This window comes from Rhea pennata, chromosome 2 (assembly GCF_028389875.1).
Source record: "Rhea pennata isolate bPtePen1 chromosome 2, bPtePen1.pri, whole genome shotgun sequence".
In the NCBI taxonomy this organism is placed as follows: domain Eukaryota; kingdom Metazoa; phylum Chordata; class Aves; order Rheiformes; family Rheidae; genus Rhea; species Rhea pennata.
Genome location: NC_084664.1, coordinates 60,025,158 through 60,048,282, shown reverse-complemented (window position 1 = coordinate 60,048,282; position 23,125 = coordinate 60,025,158). Strand labels below are relative to the sequence as shown.

Below are 23,125 nucleotides of genomic sequence, written 5' to 3'. Positions count from 1 at the left end.
GTAAAAATATGGCAGAGATTGATGTTTATTTTTAAAATTACATTCCGATACATCTTTAAAGAACATCAGCCTTTTGGCTTGTCTGTTTCCTTCCTTCACAATTTCCTATCAATTCAATTTAAGTCCACGCCAAAACTACAGGATCACAGCCATGGCAGCTAATCTCAGATCCTTCTAGTCAGAGGGGACAGACTTTCTCCTTATTTATACTTGTGTTTGTTATACTGCTGACTTGAATGGAATTATTCCAGGATATTCCACATAATTTCAGAAGAGAATCCAGCTTCTTGTGTTTATATAAACACCTTTTACTTCAGACACTGGGAAGAATTTTCAGCTGAACCAATAGCAAAGTAAGTTTTGTTTAACCTTAAATGAAATGACTACAAAGCTTCTGAAAAGGTTCAAAATAGCAATTTCACTTTTCTATTAATTATTATTAATTTTTATTAATGAGGAATCATTAATAAATGAATAGAAAAATCTTACCTGTACCCAGAGACTAGTTATTTCATACTTCCAAAACCTTAACTAGCTCATATAGCCTTTAGGTTACATAGGAAGAGTGAAATAGAAATAGATATGTAATTGTTACACTGTATTATTTGACAGAATCTTATTTTTAAAAGAGGATGAAGAGAATTATGACTTGATTTTCAAACATACTGAACATTCATTATTCTTCCTGACTTCAGCTGAGATTACAGGTGCTTAGTGCATTTGAACAAGGACACTCTCACCATTGTATTAGTTAAAATACATATTTGAAAGAAACCTCATCCATTACTAAAATGTTTAATATTAAAGTTTAAGGTGAATCCAATTTGATTATATCTAGTAGAATAGAAGAAAAGCTTTGAATGGAAAGAACTCATAAACCTAACAAAGCTGAACAGCAAGGGCTTGAAACAGGGTCAAAAACCATTTCTTAACACTAATACCACAGTTGCACTGTGAAGGATGGTACCTTCACTTGGAATATACGTAAGAATCTGCCTCTACACTACCGACCAAATTCCTTGGGCCTTGGCAGCAAAAGAGATGGAAGACAGAGAGAGAGAGAGAGAGAGAGAGAGAGAGAGAGAGAAAGCATCCCCCTCTACCCCAGCACCACTTGTAATAAGTAAGGTGAGATAGTATTTATATATCATCTGTTAAGTTTAAACTGAGAAACTGTTATTAATGACTGGATTAGTGAGTTATCAACCATGTTTCATCCGACATAGAAGTAAATAACACATGACAGAACGTGACAGAATTTATATAAGTTAATGAAACACCGGAGTAGCTGAAAACAGACCATATGGCAAATACAATGCGCTCTTTGGAAATCTCAAAACCAACAACAAAAATGTGGTTGAATATGGAAATACATAACAGAAAGAATATCCGAAAAGAGTGATCAATAACCCAGAATTTGGATGTGTTTCAGCCTAGTAATATAAAAATTTGCACACGTAAATGAAGTGTTTTCTTAAGTTAACAGCCTGAAAGTAAACACTGTTACACTGTGACTGTGGCTGTCTTTCTTACACTGTTTTGAAAGCATAGTAATCTACATTAAGAAAGACTGCTTCTGTAAGTGATGGCAATTCTATTTGAATCTGTGTGACATTTGCACCGACAAAAGTGTCCAATAAAAACATTGTGAAGTACTACAACACTACTAAACTCTTTCAGAGTGGGGTCAGTGAACGTGCAACTCCCACCTTACTAATTCTTTGCTCTCCAATAGCTCCAACATAGCTGAGGAGATCTAGACCTTTCACTGAGGGACTTCATGAGGCAAACAAGGCGGTGAATGAAGTGGTGATGGAGGATTTTGCCTTTTCAGCAGAACGATCCACAGAGCTCTTCAGCTCTCAGGCAAAAGCAGCCTAGTTTTGTCAGGAGCTCTGCTCAGATGGCAGATCAGAGATCAAGCCACCAGTTAGTGGAGGCTCAGTGATGAGGAAGGGGAGTCCTACTTGGATACTTTAATTTGGAACTTCACAAAAAGTGCTGCTGTGACCTTGGGTTGCATAGGGCTGTGACCAGCTGAAAAGACCTTTCAAAGGACTTCACCACCGACCCAGTCCCTGTGTGCCCTGCTCTGCTCTGGCTTTTGTTGGGAAGCAGCAAGAGCAATCAGGGTGAAGATGCTCTGCAGTAAAGGAGATAAGGTTGCAAGACAAAAGGGGAGGTTGTGGTGAGGGAGTGAGCAGGGCTGGACCCCACAGAGACCTTGCAGGATCCCAGGACCAGCCAGGAATACAAGGGCAGTACTGCTGGTTAGTAAATTCTAGCATATACAAGAATGAGAGCTGTGATGCCACCGCAGTGAGATCATCGTATACTATCTGTCACTAGCTGCTAAAGACACTGAATTCATTGCTCCAATCACTTGTATATAGTAAGCATATAGTCAAGCAAACACCAGTTGCCTGTAAACACTTCCTTGTTTGAAATCTCGCTATTGAAGATCACTGCAAAAAGATGAACAAAGGCTCTCAAACACAGAGAAAGAACTTTATAAGAAAGGGTACTGACAGCTATGGTTTTGTATCACCTAACCTCTACGGTGTGCTTTGCTTCAGCTGGATACAGTCAAAAAGAAAACTTTTGCGAGCTTCTCACAATTACTTATGAAAAAAAAAAAAACTACTTTACGTCCAGGATTTAATTCACATGGGACTCAGAAAAAATTAGAAGTACCTATAAGAGAAGAAATAGGAAAAACAATAAAATCCTGAGCTCAGTGAGGCTAGCAAGACCAGAATTTAGCTAAGCATGACTCTGCTTACCTGTCTTTTCCCTTTTAGCTGACATAAACAAACCTATTTCTAATAATTGTGGAATAGTAACTCAACATCATTTCTCAATGTTTGGTTTCTTGCATAAAAAGCTTACTGTTATTTTAATAGGCTGCATTGTAGACTTTCATCCTGGTCTCTTAGATCTGAGGAATGTAATGCACAATGTTATTGACAATATCAAAATTATTACATGCAGCTGAACACCAATAAGGATTAAATAGAAAGGTCATATTAGTTGGATAAGGTTTTTTCCCCCCCTTGGGGACTCTAAGTAAGGAAGTACTTCATCACTTCATTTTAAAAATGAATGTAGTAACCCATGTGTTTATTTAATAGCTTTCACAGTTCTGAGGTTATGTCAAATAAGGATGAACAACCAGTGATCTAACTCACACTGACAAATCTTGTTCATTTTTTCCTTCTGTTTTAGCAGAGTTTTCTGGATATTAAAATTGTCACTAGTTACCCATAGGCAATTTCAAAATACCCGCAGGCATGTTGCTTAGCAGTAGCTTGAAGGTTTAGAAGAAAGTGTATAGAGTTGCAAAATCTATAATATGTATGAAGAAAAAAAATCTGTCATTGAGAGGTACTTCAATCTGCAAGACATATGCTGGAGGTCTCTTGCTGATACTGGTAAAACAGCCTTAATGTTCCTAAGAATCCTACACACAAATTGTCTAGCAGAAACCCATTGCTTGAGGCAGTAAGACAGCAGTTTGAAAGCTAAATGGATCCCTGGACTGAAATTGATGGGTTTTCCTATGATTATAGCGTAATTTCATGTGCTGCTAGCAAAAGGATATAGCCCAAAGTGTAATACAAGTAGACACAGTGACTTAAGAAGATCTGTTTTCCAAACTGGAAATGTAACTATGAGCACATCTAAATGAGAAGCATCAGTACTGCAAGATTTTCTAGGTACGCGGAAAGGAACAGACTGTCCTTTGCATCACAGGTCATTCATGGAGAATGGAGAGAAATGTTGCAAAGATATCTCAGGTTTCATTGCAAAAAGAATGGGAGAGAAGACTGGCTGTGCTACCTACGATCTGCACTAATAAGAAAACAATAGTCTATTATCAATTAAAAAATATAAGCTATCCTTAACAAAGTGAGAAGGTATATTGAGGCAAATGAAATCTCAATTATATTGAGCATATGACACTAGAGTAGAAAGCTAAAACTAAAATAAAGCAGAAAACGTGTGAACTACTGAATTGCCATTATTCTTCAGGATCTACAAAGAAGCACGATACTTATGTTACAACCATAACAAAATATTTTCCATTGATTAATAGTTTCAGTGATGTGAAGCAACAATTATAGTGATCACTAAGATCTTTTAGGACCAGGTAAATTGCATCCAAGAGCATTAAAAGAATTGGCTGAGAGGTCATCAAATTATTAATGTTAATTTTAAAGAAACACTAACACTGCACTGGAGATGTGGAGGTCTGGAAAGAAGCCAATATCTGTCAATATTTGAAAAAGGTAATTGAGATGACCTAAGAAACTAGAGGTGGCTTAGCTTGAAATAAAACCTATCAAAAGGACAGGAATAGTGACATAAGGTACAATCACTGTATAACCGAAAAATGGTAATATTCTAATCCATATAGCTCATGAAAGATCAAAATCCAGCAAGGTTGATACAATTTCTGTGGAATCACAAATCTGGTTAACAGAAGTGATTGTGTTATCAGAACACAGGGCCAAATGCGTAGCTTAGTTACACAAGGTACGCCCTAAAAAAGAAAAGAGCAGAAGATCACTACTCAAATGTTCCTACGAGAGATCTGAATAGATCTGTTACCTATTCTGGTGATGATCATTAAGAAACTCCCAAATGTGTAGTATCGCTCTGTTAGAGAAGATCCTTTTGTTTGGGGATTATAACTCAAATAAGGCTTTGGTAAAGCAATATATAGAACTAACAAGTGATGATGGAGCTCATGGAGTGGAAAAGAGATCTGTGCTTTTCTGTCAGCTGGGTATCAAGCGATGTAACAGCAGCTGCTGCAGACCGAAGTATACCAAGTTCCTTGAAGGATTAGTTACACAGAAGTGTTGTTTATAAATTTTTAGGACTCCTGAATATTTTTCAAATGATAAATAACAACTGGGAAAGGATGCTATGAAAATGACCTAGGTTCTTGGTAAAACGAGTGCACCTGAACAATTTGAATTTTAATAGACTTAAATGAAAGTTTCAGTTCTTCTATCTGCTTGACTCAAAATCTTGCCATGAGCAAAAAGAGACATGTCTTAGAAGTAGAAGTAAGAATTTGTTAGCCTAGTTAATGCTCAACAGACTAACGATTCAAAAAATCTAATATAAAAAGGTTTCATTAAAATCACACTTAAATAGTTATACAAGTCTTCCAAGTATCTATCCTTTTAGCTGATATTACGTTCATCTTTTCAGTGTCCCTCTGGGTCCTAAGGCTGACATTTCATTTTTCCTCAAGTATAGGGGAGGAAAGGTTACGATGAGAAGTCTGCTGTTTGTGGTGGTAGGGCACCCTTCCTCCTCAGCCTTGGGGTCCCTTGGGGCTACTTTTATACATTTTCCACCACAGTCCTCCCGATCTGCTCCCAAGCCAAGGTTGAAAGTTGCACAATAGCATCTCCCAACTTCAGTTATCCCAAAGGGTTACTGCTTGTTATGCAGGGACGACAGGCTCTGTCAGCCCTTTTCTGGGATTCACTAAGCTGAAGCCTGGCCAGGACAGGCACTTGGCCGCTGGCAAACAAACTACAATCTGCTCAGGCCAAGGCAAACTCAGACATGTCCTGAGATGACCTAGCATGGTCAGGTCAGTACAAGGCCTGTGACCTTTTGCTAGTAATGACAAAAATTGTATTTATTGTGCTGCAAGCCTAGGTTTTTAAAAGAATACGGTCAGAGGACAAAAGGTTGAGAACAATTTTTAAGAACTATCTGAGGCTGGGAAATCACACCTGCTAGCCACAGTCTATGGAAATTCCACTTCTTTGGTTTATTCAAAGAAACTTCTGGTGTTTATGATAAAGAAATTTTCAAAAGAAGATGTTTTTTAATTTAGTTACAAAGGTTGTAATGAGATCTAAAAGCTCTAAGCTGAAGCTAGACAAATTCAGGCTTGAAATAAGATATATACTTTGAATCATGAAGACAATTAAGTATTAGAGAGCAATTACCTGAAGATACAGAAGGCCTTCTACGTCTTGAAATCATTATGTTAAGATTGTCTTAAAAAAGAAAAAGAAAAGGAAATGGGGCAAAAGTATCATTGTCGAAGGATGTATATTGTAAGGTATTTCATCTTCTGTACTGCAAGGCGGTTAGGCTAAGTGATGTTAATAGATCCTTCCATTCATAATCTATGACAATCTGTTCTGTTAGGACCATAAAGACTGACTTAACTTGCTTGTAAATCTGAGGAGATCTGTGTTGGAAATTTTAAAAAGAGTATGTTAAATCCTGAATTAATAGTATTTTTACTCAGGTTTTGAAGATGCAGATGTAAAATCTTAGAAGCAAACCCAGAAGGGTCTATAGCATCAGCAGGTATATCTGAACAGATTGCTGGACATCAAAACACGTAGCCTATCATTCACAGTTCTCACAGTCTGCAAGATAAATGAAAGAAAAATTCTCTTAAAGTACAAAAGAGCCATGCACTGAAAACTATGGATGGCAAATGGGTTACTTTTCCTTTTAATAAAAGATATCCTCTTGCTTTATTCAAAGATCCCATGAAGATATCCGCATATGCATATGAGAGACTTCTAACATTATTCTTCTCTATTGAAATAGTACCATCAGCACCTTTTATCAGACAGTATTTCATGTAACTTTACGAATCACATTAATATCGTACAAAGGAATCACATAGAGTGAGGAAAGGCCTGAATAATCAGAATGTGAAAGGAAAATAATGACCGAGAGGGTAGGTGGACTTGTATATCTGTGAAAATATTTTTTTAATCTTCTAAGCACAAAGCTAAAAGTAAACTACAAGAAAAAAACATAAATCACTCTCATTTGACACTTATATTTGAGCTCCTGTTTTATAATGTGGTAATAAAATAGCTGAGACCTTACATAAAATAGATGCATAGCCTAGGTGTAACACTTTCTATATTTCTATTAACATGTCTCTTTATTCAATATTTGTTGAATGTCATTGCAAGAATCATGACAAATACATATCATATAAAAGTTGTGAAATACCACTATTCTGTTATTTTCATTTCTGCCAATCATTTTGGCAGAAAAAGCATGCTAACCTTTTAAAAAGTTCATTTGTTCCACTCTGCTTCTGGCCTTTCCATCTGTTTCTCTGTTGAAAGGCCTTTCCTTCTAAAACCTAACTAGCTTAAGTCTACTCTTCTTCTGCATTTTTATTTACCACAAAATAAAACTCAAGAGTTTTCTATGTATGTCGAATTTATTCCTTCACAGATAATGAATACTCTACGATCACTGTTCATATAATCAAATTAGCAGTGAGAAACACATTCAAATCATGGAAACGCAGTTTTAAGTGCCATCTCTCTTCTGTGGTGCTGGCACCTTTCTCTTGTCCCACTGGAATACTCTTAACGGTTAAAGTACCTTGTTGTGTCCCAGGGATCTGAGGAAAAATACTGTTCCAGGGACAGACTGCTCTATTTATTGAGATTACAGTAGGTGATCTAAAGGGTCTGTCTGGATGAAGAGGTACCTTTTCCTCAAATGCCAGTACACTGGCTCCTAAGGGCTTGCTTTGTTGGTATCGTACTCACAAACTTTCCATGTGCTCTGCCCAACTAGAACTACAACAGGAACTTACACAGCAGGCTGTTTTAGACAAACACAAATTTATAACACATTTTACACAAAGCAACTTGTTCCCTGTTTTATGGCTTAAATGTGAAGTGGAAGGCCAGGAACAAGATTTTACTTTCTTTTAGGCTTGCTTGAAGAAACAGTTATTGATCACACAGGGATTCACTGAAGCAGAAGTCCCCTTTTCCGTGCTGTGTACAACCCTCTCCTTCCCGCCCCAAGGATTTAGCCTCTGCCTAAACCATTTAAACAGCTATATGGCTCTTGTGTCTGTCTGATTTAAAATACAGTTTCCTATTTTCAAAGTCAATTTACTGTTCATGAATAATCCAGAATTGACATTGCTATAGCTAAAATCCACTGTCACTTTCTATAGCAAAAACAGTAAGCTCCACAATACAAGTAGCAATATTGCTTAGAAATGATAAAGATTTAGTGAAGCCTCTCTCATTCTGTCTGACAAGCATTGCTTACTAGTTCCCTGAACCATCCTATTCTGCTTCGTATGCCCGCAAAAAGTTCACTTTTTACATTTCTACTCATTTCTTGACTACTTCACTATTAACTTTCTTTTTCTCATATTTACATAATAAATTACTTATTTCAGCAGGTATTCAGATTTTTTTAAGTTAAGTATTTCGCATTACAGTGATTAGTAGCTGTATTTTCCATTTCTGCTTGTGGTTTGGTGGAAAAAAATAAAGGAGCCCACAGGTATACATCTGTTAGAATTAAATAATACATGATGATGACTGGTAGTGTTAAAAAAAAGGAGAGGGCATATTTTTCAAGGACAAAATTCTGTGTGTTCAAATGAGTTTCTAACACTAAAGAGTATCATTACACACTTATGTCAAATCAGGAATTTTACTTCTTTCAAAATATAATTATACTGTTCAAAGACAACTACAGTGTACTTTTGTGAGACAATACAATCCAGCTATACATTGCAGTGTACCTTTCATACAAACTGCACTATGAAATGTACCACTGAGATAAATAATAGTTACATGGTCAAGTAACAAACAATAGCAGAGAAAGAAAAACATTAATACAGAAGAAATGGAGAAAAAATATATTTTATAAAATTTTAAAAAAGGACAGAGTCAGTAAGATGGAGATAAAGGTATTTCTAGGTGGTAACTGCTATAGAGTAACAGGTTTCAGGACAGCTAAAGTAAGAACCAGTAAATGAGATAGATGAGGTTGCTCCTATGTAAGCAGATGAAAGAGAATGAGTTACAGTCAAAGAGAAAAGGTCATCATTTATTTTCTGCCATTTTCTGAATAATTGTCATTTGGCCAGTGAAGCATTAATCGGTTGGAACATGCTGACAACCACCGATGTAATACTAAGTATGAAATATTAGGATGGCAAGTCCAAATAAACACTCTCAATACTAAACACACAAAACAAATGTGTCAAAGGGGATTATCTGACCAAACATTGGAGCTCTTGATATTATGATTGATCTCGAGTGAAAATCACAAGCCATCAGAGGAAAGTGAATATACCTGAAGACTTCTAACTGTTCTCAGAGGTGTAACTGTTCCCAGAATCAAACAATAAGATGCCAATAAAAGATCAGAAATGACAAGTGATAGTCCCTTGAGCAATGCTTCAGATGAGCAAATTTTAACATAAAAGGCACAATATCAGGTAGGAGAGATCTTATTGTAGCATTAGTACAAACTATACCTTAAAATAAAAAGGTAAATAAATTGAAGAGAGTGTGAAAGAGAACGAAATATCAGTAAATTCTAGACTATATTGTGTCAGTTGTGAGTCTGAGCAAAAAAGCATTTTTATACTGATTTCATGATTTTGAAAAGGTCAGACTGTACCATGGCACTGAGTTAATCTATTGATGGAGTTCTAAAGAAGCAACTGTAAAGGAATCATAAGGCAAGACTAAGGTATATAGTACTGTAAAAAAAGCAGCAATTTTGGTATTGAAAAGGCAGATCGATAGCTCTAGACATAAAAGAGAAAAAGAGCAGATATTGCCTTTCATGTTGCAGTAGAAAGAAACATTTTAGGAGCTGGATTCCTTTTATTTCCCAGAAATCTATAGGGTTTTTGTTTTTTGTTGTTTTTTTTTTTAGTAGAAAAGTGAAGAGGGAGGTGAAAATACTAACTACCTTCACTAAAATTGACAGTGAACTTCCAGCTTTGATTTGAAGACGAGGAAATTAATAGAGTCTGTCTAAGACTGTTGTGTGCACGTATACACATTGACTGGCGCTGTCAGCAGGAAGATGTCTAGACAGCTTTTCACACTCATAAGCTTTAGAAATTTGATCTGAAAGGTACTCAGTATTTAATAGAAATCCAGAAAGATAGGTCAGTAGCATTCCTGCGGAAGTAGATGTTTTAAGTGAAAACACAGAAGCTGTTAAAAACTGGGAGGCTGAGTAAAATCACATTTTACAAAGAGGGGAGAATATCTACTCAAAAAGACAGATACAAATAACATTAGAGGCTAGACAGCATTGGATGTCTTTTCTTAAAATTATCTTTCATGTTTCATACTATTAGACTTATATCACATGGAGTCTGTTTCTTTAGGAGTACTTTTTCTTATTAACTTGTTCATTAACTATCTGAAAATGAACAAAGAAAGAAAATGTTGACAGCATTTCAGTGTGTAAGTAAATCTTCCCTTTAGATCATGACAATTCCATACAAGGCAATGGGAGCTATTTAATGAGTTAAACTCTGAAATCCAAATTAAATGTTTCATATAATGCACCAGTTCTGTTCAAAGTACTCCCATACAATCACTGGACAGTTGGCGGTAATCATTCTCTCACAGTCAAACCAATACTGCTGAACAGCATTTCACAACGCTGCCTTAGAAATGAGTGCTGCCTAAACTCATAATAGAATAAGGATGGATTGATAGAGAGCAATCAAATAAATCCTTCTGTTAACTTGTTTGAATCGGTTTTTGAACAGTGATCTACAGTAGCTCCAAACATTGATTATAAGGAATCCATATGACGTCATACAGATTAATCACAACTACGGCAATGTTGTGACATGAAAAATGCTAAAAAGGACCAGCGAAAACTGGCATTCTTTCCCCAAGATTTCATCAATTTTTAAATAGACCCGCGATGAGGTGCCAAAATAAAAAGCTGACGTCAAATTAACTGCTGCCATCTAACAAGTCTGACTTAACCATGAACCATCTCTCAAGCACAGAAAAACAGAGCTGTTACCAGCTGAATGCATGGCAGCTGACACAGGCGCAAATACAGGTGCAACAATTATCTTCTCAGGAAATAAGAATCGAATGCTCTTTCCAATGTATAAGGAATATCTCCATAGGCTTAAAGTCTATAATACCTTAGAGAAAATGTCTTCTTTTGTTATAGCATGTCAGTTCAGTTTAACTTCCTGATCTAAAAGCCCTTGCAGGCAGTCTTCTGTAAAGACTGTCAAATCCTAGGAACAATTCTATACACACAACATTTTTCATATCCAGGCATTGCCTTACGGTATGAGTTTGAAATGCTTTCTTCTTCTCTTTCCTCCAGAGGAAAAGTATTGTACGTAACTGTCACTGGAACACTGATTTTCTTATTAACCAGCATTATTTTTAAATCATGAGTGTGCAAGTTGATTACTTTTTCTTAAGTTGAAACAAACACTAAATTTCTCGCCAATGTGAAATGCATGGGCATCGTATGTATGGTTTTCCTTAGCAACTGGTAAGTCAGTATGATAGTCTGTCTCTCTCCCTTGCCCTAAACCTAACAACAGACAATCTGCATAGGTTTATTTGGTTTTCCTCCTGTTTCATGGAGTTTACACTGCTGTTGTTTTCTGAATAGATATGTCATATAAGGCAAAACTGGCTGTGCAGCTAATGCAAGGTTCTTACATTCAACATGGTTTACCTTACGGTCTGTGGGCAGAAGCTGTCCATAAAATACATTTGTAGGGCCGCTACATTTTTCTGTGAGGACACTGGCACTTAGTAGAGCCTGACCTAGAACCTGAATAGACAGACATTTCCATCTGGATATATGGGTAGTCTGAGAAAGAGCTGGGAACTGTTGTTCCCACCACAATCATTTGAAAGGAAGAGTTGGAGCTGAGGAACTTTTCATACGACCATTAGCTACACTGCTTTCTCTGCTGCCAGTCATCATTTCTTTCCATTCTTGCGACCTTTTTATAAGCTGCTTCTACAGAACTTAAATCATTTTCATCAGTGATGAGTTTCATGTAATAAAAAAATGCAAGAAATAATCAAACAAGTGAAAAATTTGTTGAAAATACTGAAGCATAGACTGAGATAAAAATTTTATTTCTGAATAGAAATATTGTTATAGCCATGGCTTTTTTGAGGTACATATACTTCATGGTCTAAAGGTTATTCTTTAAAATAGGAAACACCAAATAGATGTTTCCTGAAGGATAGTTCCACTAAGTACTCTTCCTAATTATTAGGTCTTCTAAAATTATCTTCAAAATTCTTTTTTTCTAGAATCACTCAGATAAGACCCTTCCTTATGTTTAATTAATCGTTATCATATCATACCAGAAAAAAAGAACATATTTAAAGCATAGATTAAGTATTTTTCCTTCCGGTAAAATTCAATCCTATTCGTATTGCTCTTAATTTAAGTCTATTCAATATCCATTTCCTTTTCATACTCCCTTCTTTAAAAACAGCTACTATAATCTAATCTATTGGTGACATTTACAGGGAATGAATGAAGATCTGTTTATCCAAACCTACAAGATTATATTAGTGAGTTCATTTAAACTATCCTTCCAGGAAGGCATCAAGGATAAGCAAGTAACATCTGACATATATTCCTCCAAGGAGTTTTTTATTTCTAATTTCTCAGAAGAAACCTGGTTAGGTTTTAACTCAATTTCTCATCAAAAATTGCCACCTGCCTTTAATTTGATGCACAACATAAATCTGCAGATTTACAAACACTAAAAGGTACAATTATAATCTTAGACTTCTTGTGTTATAGTTTTGACTCCATTCAATGTACTGCAGAAAATAAGGTTGAGTTTACCAGAAAACAAGTTTGATCTGCAACTGGAGAGGCAGCACTCAAATTATCATTCAGCCTCCTAGTTTACGTGTGATCTTGGGCAACCACCAGGTGATCCCAAAAGTATTTATGTGCCTACAGTTAAAGTTAGGTAGAAAGACACCAACTGTTTGCTTCACCACCTGAAGTTTACATTAGAAGCAATGGAAACCTGAACTTTCTTCACTTAGCTATTATCAGACACTTCCAGGTCCATCTCAGTATCTCCTGTGCCTACATACAAAGGTGTTTATGCATTTTGCATTAATCAGGTGTTGGATAAAATCCATACTGTTCGAAGCAAAGGCTGTATGTGAGGTTTTCCCCTCATTACTGCAGACATGCGCACGCTCTTAACTGAGATGTCTCTAGGCTGCATCTGTCTACAATCAGGTTCTCAATTCCTTGCTCAGTATTTTTGCTATAGCTTGTCCCACCCGCCATGCCTGTATTTGCCTATTCACTCTGCAGAGCATTCAAGTACCTCCCTTGTGACTGTACATCCCATTCCCACAGGCAGAGGCACAGAGATTAGTGAGCATCATCACATATAAACCCTGTAGTGAATCTAGGCTTCTGTCTTCCTCTAGCTGTACTTTCCTTAAAGGAAAATATGATAAACAAATTACAAATGTTGAGATTCTGAGAAATGCTAACATTACGGGTAACAAAATAGTCTAACACAGATGATATGAATTTGTTGCCTTCAATGTGCTAGTATTAGAAATGGATTTGACTACCTTTAGTTTTGTTATTAGATGATACTCTATCACTCTGCAAAACATCCGTGAATTCAGTATCTTGGAGAACTACAAGATGTAACACAGAACAATACTTTCCTTGATGGATATACATTCATTTTTTGAAAGAGTCTAAACACTAGCAGAGATTCACTATCAATTGAAGTTCAGAAACAACTACCTCAGTGCTTCTTTTGGAAAAAAGGAAGTAGGAGAGACATTGAGTCAGAATAAGGCCAAAGCACATATCTAGGAAGCATTATTATTTTTTCCAGTGATTTTGTAGTTACGACTTGCCTTTTCCAAGCTTTAAAGAGCACCCCATAACTATTACAAGGCTACCTCTAATCTACTAAACTTTTATAACTCATTTTTTACACTCCAAGTATTACGAATATTCTGCATTAAAGAGAGATTTCTGTAAGCTAGTTTTAAGACAATAATGATTCTTGGGGGAAAAAAAAATAAAGAACCTCATTTCAGCAGGAACTCCACAGCAAGCTAATTTGTGCTGAAAATCAAACCCCATTCATACCTAACAGCCTTAATTTACAACAGTGTTTTATGAAAAATAAACTACTTATTTTGGACATTTTATTGCATGTCTGTTTGAACAAGAAATGTATCAAACATTTATACTAAGAGTGGCATCTGGTCAAAATTATTACTACTGAAAACTATTGCCAGATTATTACACAGTCTTAACAACGCCCCTCGTAAGAGACATGGTGGAAACTCCAGCAATTCATTAGGATCTTCTGTCCACCAGTTTTAGGCACATATACTGCCAATGAACTGACTGCATTTATTCACAACTTGGTATCTACCTACAAAATATGACTTAAAATCTTCAAACTAGTCATAATCAGCACTGTATTGTACACATAGAAACAACATCTTCAATAGTTTCTCTTCTAGTCACTGAAAAATATTTAAAGCATATGTAATAACTATCCAGTATTAGCATGATGTCGTATCTACATAGCATTAGCATGCGTATTATATTAATTACAGCATATAATCAGTAAGTATTTGCTGATACAAGTGTATTTGCTTAGATTGTGATTATTCATTTTTTTTTAAACAGGAGAAAAAAGAGATAAGACTTTAGATAAGACTAGAATTACATCATCCTCTCACTTGCATTTATGTTTGTAAAATGTGGATTTCTCAGACAGGAATATCATCCATTTTCAAGTGAGAGGATGATGTAATTCTAGTCTTATCTAAAGGCTAAGAGCAATAGTAACATGAAAGGTTCTTGAAACAATATCGCAAATTTTTGCATTGATTAAGATTTTATTCTTAATTTTTAAAACTCAGATGATAACCCATTTTTGCTTATTTTTGAAATGACTATACAATGATGACTAATCATTAAGAAGAATGGCACTGTTCATCTAACAGAAGGACAGTATTAATCATACAAAAATAAGAATAAGCAGTCTGTATCACATACAATTTTTTTTAGTTACGAGTTAATGAGATGAACAATGTAAGAGGGTCATCAAAGTGGTTTGGCTTCAAAATTCAGTTGCATAACCAGACAGTTACTGTTTCGACAGGATTATTGTGGGATCAGGTCAATATTTACCATCTATTCTTGTGAGAGTATAAATTCCATGTGAAAGAGAGAGCTTTGTGGATGTTTGCTCAGTGCTCATCTCTTCCCCACAGGAGGACAAAAATAAAATAATAATTGAGCATGTAATGTAACGTAAAACAAGCTGCACAAACAAGCAAGTTCCCCAAGTAAAGTAATGGATTTAAGAGAAAACAAGAAATGAATTCCCACACAAAGCTTTCGGTCATGGTAACTTTATAATTTACGGATTACTCCACTTGATTAAATTATTTCTATATCATTGATGGGTTAGAAGATGACAAAAAAAAAAAAAAAAAAAAAAAAAAAGCAGATGTTCTGCCAAAAGAGCTTTTAATAATATTTAAATAAGATTTTAAAAGTTGACTTTTTTCAAAGTCTTGTCCTAGTGATCTTACCCAGATTAGTAAATGTAGACAGGTGTGTACTTGTGTGGGACTGACCTGCCCTGTTTTTGTGTATTGAGCATTAAAATCATACAGCTATGGTCACAACTCAGACATCTGCAGCACAGTAAATGCCTGTCTCTTGGGTCCATCTCCTATTCTCAATAAAGGCAACTAGGAGATCTTCTAATCTTCCACTGTGAAGTACTGGTCATACAGCAGGACGTAAGACATATTAGCTTTTGTTTTGCCAGGAACTTCTCCTTTCATCTTTTATTTATCCTCTATATTGCTAAGTATATCCTGTTTAAGTTAATTCATGCTTCCTTCTCAGTTGCCTTAGTGCCTGTGTTCTGCACCTTCTTCATCTGCATCTTTTATTTCCAAGGTGTCCTCAGCTGTTCTAGAATGTGCTGATCAATCTGCTTTATTTCTCACTGCCCTTTTCATTAATAATAATAAATTAAAAGATCATGGATTACTTTGGACTGCAGTAATATATTTTTTTAATCTCAGAAAGTTTTATGGAAGAGTAAATTGCTCTTCACACAGCTCTAGTGATTGCCCTCCTTGACATAGAATGGTTTTTGCCTGCATTCCTCTTTCAAGCACTGACATAGGCAAGTTTTATCTCTCTGCATTCTCCACAGTCAAGGCTCAGACAGGATGTGGTTGCCCTTGATCAAAGACCACCCTAGAGAGCTTGTTTTTCAGGCTCAGGAGAGAACAACCTGAGCAGGAAAATATTTCAAAAATGCTGCTCTTTTCATAGCTTATTTCTCAAAGTTAATGCATACTTTCCATGATCAATCAAGCAGGCAAGTGCACTATATCCACTTTCCCACCTTATTTTAGAGCTAGTAACTGTAGATCAAGGAAAAACTTTAATGTATTCCACTGACCTATCTTCAGACTGCGCACAATGCTGACAAATCCTAAACATTCCAAAAAAACTTTCGTTTATTTCCCCCTCAAAGCCTTCCCTAGCTCTACTAAGCAACACAATTAATGCAATGACCATTCGGTAAAATGACCTACTCACTTGTAAGTGATGATGTTTGCACAACAGAAGCTGTGCCCTTCCTCTCTGTTCATTTCAGACTTTACTTAATTAATTAGTTATTTCCAAAGGATTATGACTACTTGAATCACAATGAATGCCAAATATTATTTCCATATGAGGCTTATATTAAATTATTTTAGAAGGACCTAGATTTTTTTTTCTTTTTTTTGCATTTAAAAAAAACGTTCTTTGCGCAGCCATAAAGGAGTAGGATGATCTTAGGAAAAGAAGAAAGTTCATTATAAAGCCTATGCTATTACAGTCACTGAAACACACAAAACCCATTAGTATGATCAAAGTACTAAAAATAGCTTGTAACAGTTCACTTAATTAGCCTGGAGGTCCAATAGAATACTTTAAAAAAATCTGCACTGTTGGTGCTGTTTTGAGGACCTCCTCTTAAGTTAATGACAACTAAAAAAAAAAAACCAATTTCTTGAGGATAACAAAGTGCTACATAGACCTCTTCAATCAAGCAACTATATTATATCAGTATTTTACCTTTATAGTAACATATATTCTAATTCTCATTGGCCTTTTTGTTAAATTTCACAAGTAAAAAAATGGCAAGTAAGTGGGATGAAGTTTAGTTATCAACTCTTATCCACACTTTTTCAACTGCATGCAAGAGAGAGAATCTTCACACACAATTCATTCACTTTGTTGGTGTTTCTCACGCATATCTCTTTTCCCTCCTATTTGACAGTGTTTTTTCACTTATTTATTTTAAATGTGAGAGTGCAAATTTTCTCATATTAAAAAAATTCTTGAGGAAAAATAAGATCTACTATCAGCAGAAAGGTAATTAAAATAAACTTATTTTATGACCAGCTCTATAGAGTTTGTAACCTGCCAGCTGCCTACTGACCTGTGTAAAATAATTTGGCAGTTGTCACACTCTGGTACACAGGGGACAAGTGCTATGGTATTAAAAGCACAAGCACTGTCAACCTGAACCATCACCTCTGCCTACAAACTCATTTTTTTGGACTGAGATGTATTTGAAACTTGAGTAACTCTGTTGTTGAACGACAGCTTTAATCTCCATTTCCACACCAGAATTTTGTACGGTTTCAAAGAGAAAGAGTGGGCAGATTGAGATTGTACCCGTGGGAAGTGGTTTCCAACCATATGGCCAGTCATCTCCTGTTGGCAATGTAGGCTGAAGTTGTGGTATGGCTTCAGCATCTCCACAGTCCTATTTTACTTCCTTGTTGTGGACTCACCTTGCGAAGAGATCAACTGTCAAGCAGATTTTGCTTTAAGTATGGAGATTGGTGTATCATCTGGTTCTTACACTGATTACTATAAGATGTTTGTTTTGTTTCTCACTTAATGCCTCACTGCTGAACTAGCAGAGGGTTGGGGAGAACAGAGAGGAAGGCCAGAAGTTGATGTAAAGAAAGAGAAACTCAGAATATTAGGACAATTTGCATTGATCATTTTTAATTCCAAAGAAAATCTCTGTCTTGCTGCAGGTTATACTGCAGGTTATACTCATGCACTAGCATGCTTGTTGCGTTTTGTTATTTAAAAGAACTAATTCAACTTTTGATTGGCAATCACGTAGTCTGGAAAATGTGGTTGAACAGGATTAAATGAGAGTGGTGGCATTCTGTTTTACAGTGTGCATCACTACAGCAGGTGAGCAATAATCACCCAGAAAGGTACTGCTGGACCTATCTGATTATTTACGTTAATTCTTTAATGTGGAATAATTGTTATAGAAAATAGGCACCTAATTAATTTCTGTGATAGAGGGAATCATACTTTTTACACTTTCATAAAACAGTAGAAGTAGCCACAGGAAAATTCTTGGTGCTGGGTTTTGTTTTTCATTTCTGTTATTTCACATCTTATGGTACTCTGACAGATCTCCTTTAAAATTGACATACCTACTGCATAATCTACAACAACATATTGAATTCTTTATTTTGAAATCATTTTAGCATCTCCTCATTGTGATCCAGTGATTAAAATCCATAATTTTAGCCACAATAAAGTCGAGAACTTAAGAATTCTCTGAGGCTGCTGGGATAAATTAGTTGTGAATAATAATTCCTGTTCAATGTCCTGTGCTAAAATCCTGAAGTACAGCTGTACCATCTGGACGGTAACAACAGCTCCGTTTGTTAATGATAAGTAAAGAAGGTGTATAGGGACCTGTGCTGTCACTAGCAGTACAACATGTTGATCATTCTGACAACAATGAGACTTCCATTGCTAATACAATTAGAGATAATTAAGATACAGAAGCAGGGGCGACTATTTTTTCTCTGTAGTATTTTAACTGCTTGTAATTATTACTGTTTATATACCTGCATGTAATGAAATTACATGCACTTACACTGTTCAGCCACCAGCAGAAAGAGCATGTTCCTTAGCTTTGGTGTTCCCCTGTAAATAAGATCTCAATTTGTAGGTCAAGACACAGTAACAAAATGTTTATGTGTATAGGGAAGAACTATAAAGACGCTGATTCAACAGATCTTTTCCCCAAGCGTAAGTGTAATAGTGTAATGTGACTATTTTTTTAAAATGTTTTAGAAAAACACTGGAATTGAAATGTGGAAACTTTTTCCATCAAAGGCATTCAGCTGACACAACTTGGAATGTCAGAACAGACTGCCTCCAGGTCAAGTGGAACGTGAGAACTCATCACATTCTGCACCTTTTGTCTGGGTGTCCTTCTTTAGAAAATGGTCCCCTCTTACCATCCATTCTGGCTAACAGTGAAAAATGCCACTGTTTACAACATCAAGTTCTTTTCCTCAATCAAATTATTGAAATCTACAGTAAGAATAATTCAATTTGATGGCTTATCTTTTTGCCCAGTGGGGGTCTTCACTGAAGTGTGGCCATGAAAGCAATTTCCATGCTGATGAAGACAGAAGCCTTTATGATTCAGTGCCAAACAAGTGAAAAAGCAGGAAGATCTTAGTATCACAGGCACACAACTATCTTCCCTTCATAAAGGAAATGAAATTAAGCTAACACATGGCACACATGATATTGTATCTTTTAAATAATCCCACAAATAGAAACATTATATAGAGTGACATACTCTAATAGAACTAGTTGTAAATAAGTGCTTATTTGTAGATGTTAATCAGACAGCCTGTCTTATTAAGATCCAGTCATATCTAAAGCTTGACATTATCACTTCTTAGTCAATGGGTTTCTTTGAAAGTTAAACTACAAAAAAGTAAACTTGATCACTTAAAAATAACAAACTACATGACACCTCCATCCATTAAAAAAAAAAAAAAAAAAAAAAAAGTGATGCTGTAATTATTTCTAATAGATACTGGCATAAGTAGGATCAATATAAACTGTCTGACGTAAGTCTAGATTTATCCACAATGTAAAAACAGACTTAACTAGATGTATCTTCACATCCTTTCTTCCAAGTGAGTCTACATTTCCAAAAATTAAATATTTAAAATAAAATTAATCAATTCAAACTTCTAAATAGTAACCACAGGAAGCCTTCCTAATTTCAAGAGTGTGGGAGCATATAGGACAAACTTCTTCCCTGTGATACTAATTCTTAATTTATCTCCCCTTTTCTCTGTAACTTCAGCTTTAACAGGTATGTGATCTAAAGTAATCTAAAATGCCTTGACACGCCAAAAGATCTCACTGGTACTCCACCAAAACATGCACACTGACATTACTGAAAATGGTTTATTGTAAACTTACATCTACACTTCAGGAAGAGAAGGCATTTTGGGAGACCAAAGCAGCATGCCTTCTTTAATTTTTACAAACTAGCTTTTATCTCTCTGAGATTCTCTTAGCTTACAACAGGAAATGAAAGCACATATATTTATTTACTAGAACTATGCAGATGTTATTCAGAGCTATGCAGCTTGCAGAATCTCCATCAAGACTCGACTGGACAAGGCTCTGAGCAGCCTAATTTACTTTGAAGTTAGCACTGCTTTAAGTGAGGGTTGGACCAAATGACCTCCAAAGGTTGCTTCTAAGCTAAATTATTCTAGGATTCTATGATCTTATAATCTTTCTTATTTCAAAGTAGAATTCAAAAAAGCCATTTTCAGCTTCCCAGCTGACTGTCAACTGGATTAAAACATACGTAATTTTCACGAGAAGCCAAGATGTCTGCATTCAGGAACTGTGCCACTTGCTCCCTCCCCATCTTTCCCAGTTATTTGGTTTGTTTGCTTGACAAAGAAGACACTATTATGCAGAAGCAATAAAAATGAACAAAGGTAAGTGATTGGAAAGTTAAGACTCAAAGCAAAGATCTGCCATAGTTCTAAATTTCTCTTCTCAGTTTAGGTAAAAGTTTAAGGATTATTTTAATAAAGTTTGTGCATTTATTACATACACTGTTGTACAGGCATGCACACCTATTTATGTTCCCTAAGGAATTCACTGCTGTCAGGAAGCATGAAATTACAGTGCAGTTCCAGGAAACTGCTCTTGCATAGCTTGGTGGGTCTCGAGTTGCAACCTATCCACCTCGGAGGTGACACTGCTTGTTTCTCTAAGGAGTCAGCATACTGAACAATCAACATAGATTTAGTCCCTTTAAATAAGACAATACATATTTTTTCTCTTGTGGCCTGACACTATCTTGTTCTTTTTTTTTTCAGTTTAGGAAACAGGAATAAGCCTTTCTGAACTATTCACACTTACACTTTTCTAATGCAATGAACTGCAGTGGCACTTCAGGTTGTATTCATGAAAAAAGTTGAGTTCCTAGTTTCTACTTATTTATTTTTCATTTTCTAGAAAAGTAATCTGACACATAAAAAATACTTTAAAAATAATTTAAATACTTTATGACCATTGCCCACATTAAAACCACTTCAGATTCTATTTTCACTCTCTTTCCCATCTCAGCTTAACCCATTTCTTAAGGTGGGGAAAACAGGTGAATTGTGTCTCTGAAAGTTGTGGCTCTGCTGTACCAAAAAAAGTCCTTAAAATAAAAATAAACTAAATAGAATTGTTTAGATTAATACTGGTGGTATCCAGGGATAAGTTAAAAAAAGGAAGCTGTAAGAGAATGATAATATCAGCTTCACGTTTTGCCTCTGAATATCACAAATAGCTTGATTCTAAGCCTAGGATACACTCTTATGAAACAGATTTTCTAAGTCTCACAAATAACTCCACTTCTATAAACACAACAACAGCAATATTTTAAGAGTATTTATATTTTGCAAGCATGACAATAGCCCTTGGACACAATAAACAGAATAGGATAGTTTGACTATTGCAATTATATCACTTACATATAACTATTTGTAACTTCTAGAATCAATATTCCAAGTGGTTTACATTACCACTCTCTAACTCTGGCTGCAAAAACATCTCAGTACTAGCCATTTAAGAAACAGACAAAATGTGCTTTTTTAGGGAGTTTCCTCTTTTCATGGTAACCTTATTACTGACCTGTGGACAGAATTTAACATATGATACCTTTTCATCTCCTCCTCTGCATGAGAGTAGGGAGGTTAGAAATATATTTTATACTGCACCCTGCACAACCACGACTTAAAGCCATCATCTCCATCCAGCAAGCATGGTCCTCACTGCTAAAAAGGTGAGATCGCCCTGACTGTATTGTTGGCAGTGTCAGAACCACCTTTTCTCTATTACTATATAGGTATTTTCAGAATCTGAAGGATGTTCAGATATGAAAGTATCTAAGCAATATCAGCGATGTCTCTCTAACGTACCTGTCAATAATAGCACACATGTCAATGGTGACATTGGCAAAGCTTCCCAGCTTGCCTTGCTCCACTGCTTGTAAGTCTACCAGTTGATCATCCACATGAATAAACTGCATGCATCCTTGAAACGAATGCTGAAACAGCGAGTGATCGGAGTCATTCATCTGTACAGGAAACCCTGTAGAGCAGCAGAAGAAAGAAGATTATTAGTTTCCCATGCTATTATTCAAGCTAGCATTTTTTCACAGCAAAAGATGTGTTTTCTAGACAGGAGAAGGAAAAGACTAAGTGAGAAGGACATATTTTATAGTTATTAGGTTACATTGCAATGTTATTGACTTAAGTGAATTCATATAATACAGGTGATAATTTTTTCATTAATTTTTGTCTACTGAGTAGAAGTCTTCTGCCAGTCACCTTCTCCTCCTGCCCCTGCTGCCGTTCCTCATTACTTTTCTCTTTATACAAAGATTAATGGAATAGGGAAAAGATTTGTCTTCTTGCTATATTTTAAGAGTCCCATTCCTATTTCTCAGATTTTTTTTTATATTTTTTTATGGTATCTATTCCATGTATTCTCATTCAGCTTCCTCTGGAACCTCGCCTCCTGTACAATAAAAACTGATGTTTGAAATTTTCTATAAACTTAAAACTAGCCCTGAAATCTAATTTCCCGGCCTACTTCTGAGAAATCTGAGGACATTCTGCAGTATTTTCTTTATTGCTGTGAATGTGTTAATTCACCAGTCCTTCTGAAGGCTGTTTAAAAGAGAAGAGAATGAATTCAAATCTTGACTCAGGCTAACAGACGGGGAGAGAGAGAGGATATTTGTATGTAACTGTTCAACTGAATGCCCTGCAGAAATGAATGTGTCAATTTACCTGTGAAAAAATGCCCTAGATAAGACAATGGAGAGTCTCATCCACTCCTTATAAATCTTTAACATTGA

General features: G+C 35.8%; 1 protein-coding gene across 1 annotated transcript in view; it reads right to left on the bottom strand.

The window, feature by feature from the left end:
- CNTNAP2 (contactin associated protein 2) overlaps positions 1 to 23,125 on the bottom strand; it is a 1,099,877-nt gene that overhangs the window by 401,859 nt on the left and 674,893 nt on the right. The window contains exon 10 of the mRNA XM_062569605.1: positions 22,182 to 22,353. Coding sequence (XP_062425589.1) covers positions 22,182 to 22,353 — 172 coding nt within the window. The remainder of the gene's footprint in view (positions 1 to 22,181; positions 22,354 to 23,125) is intronic.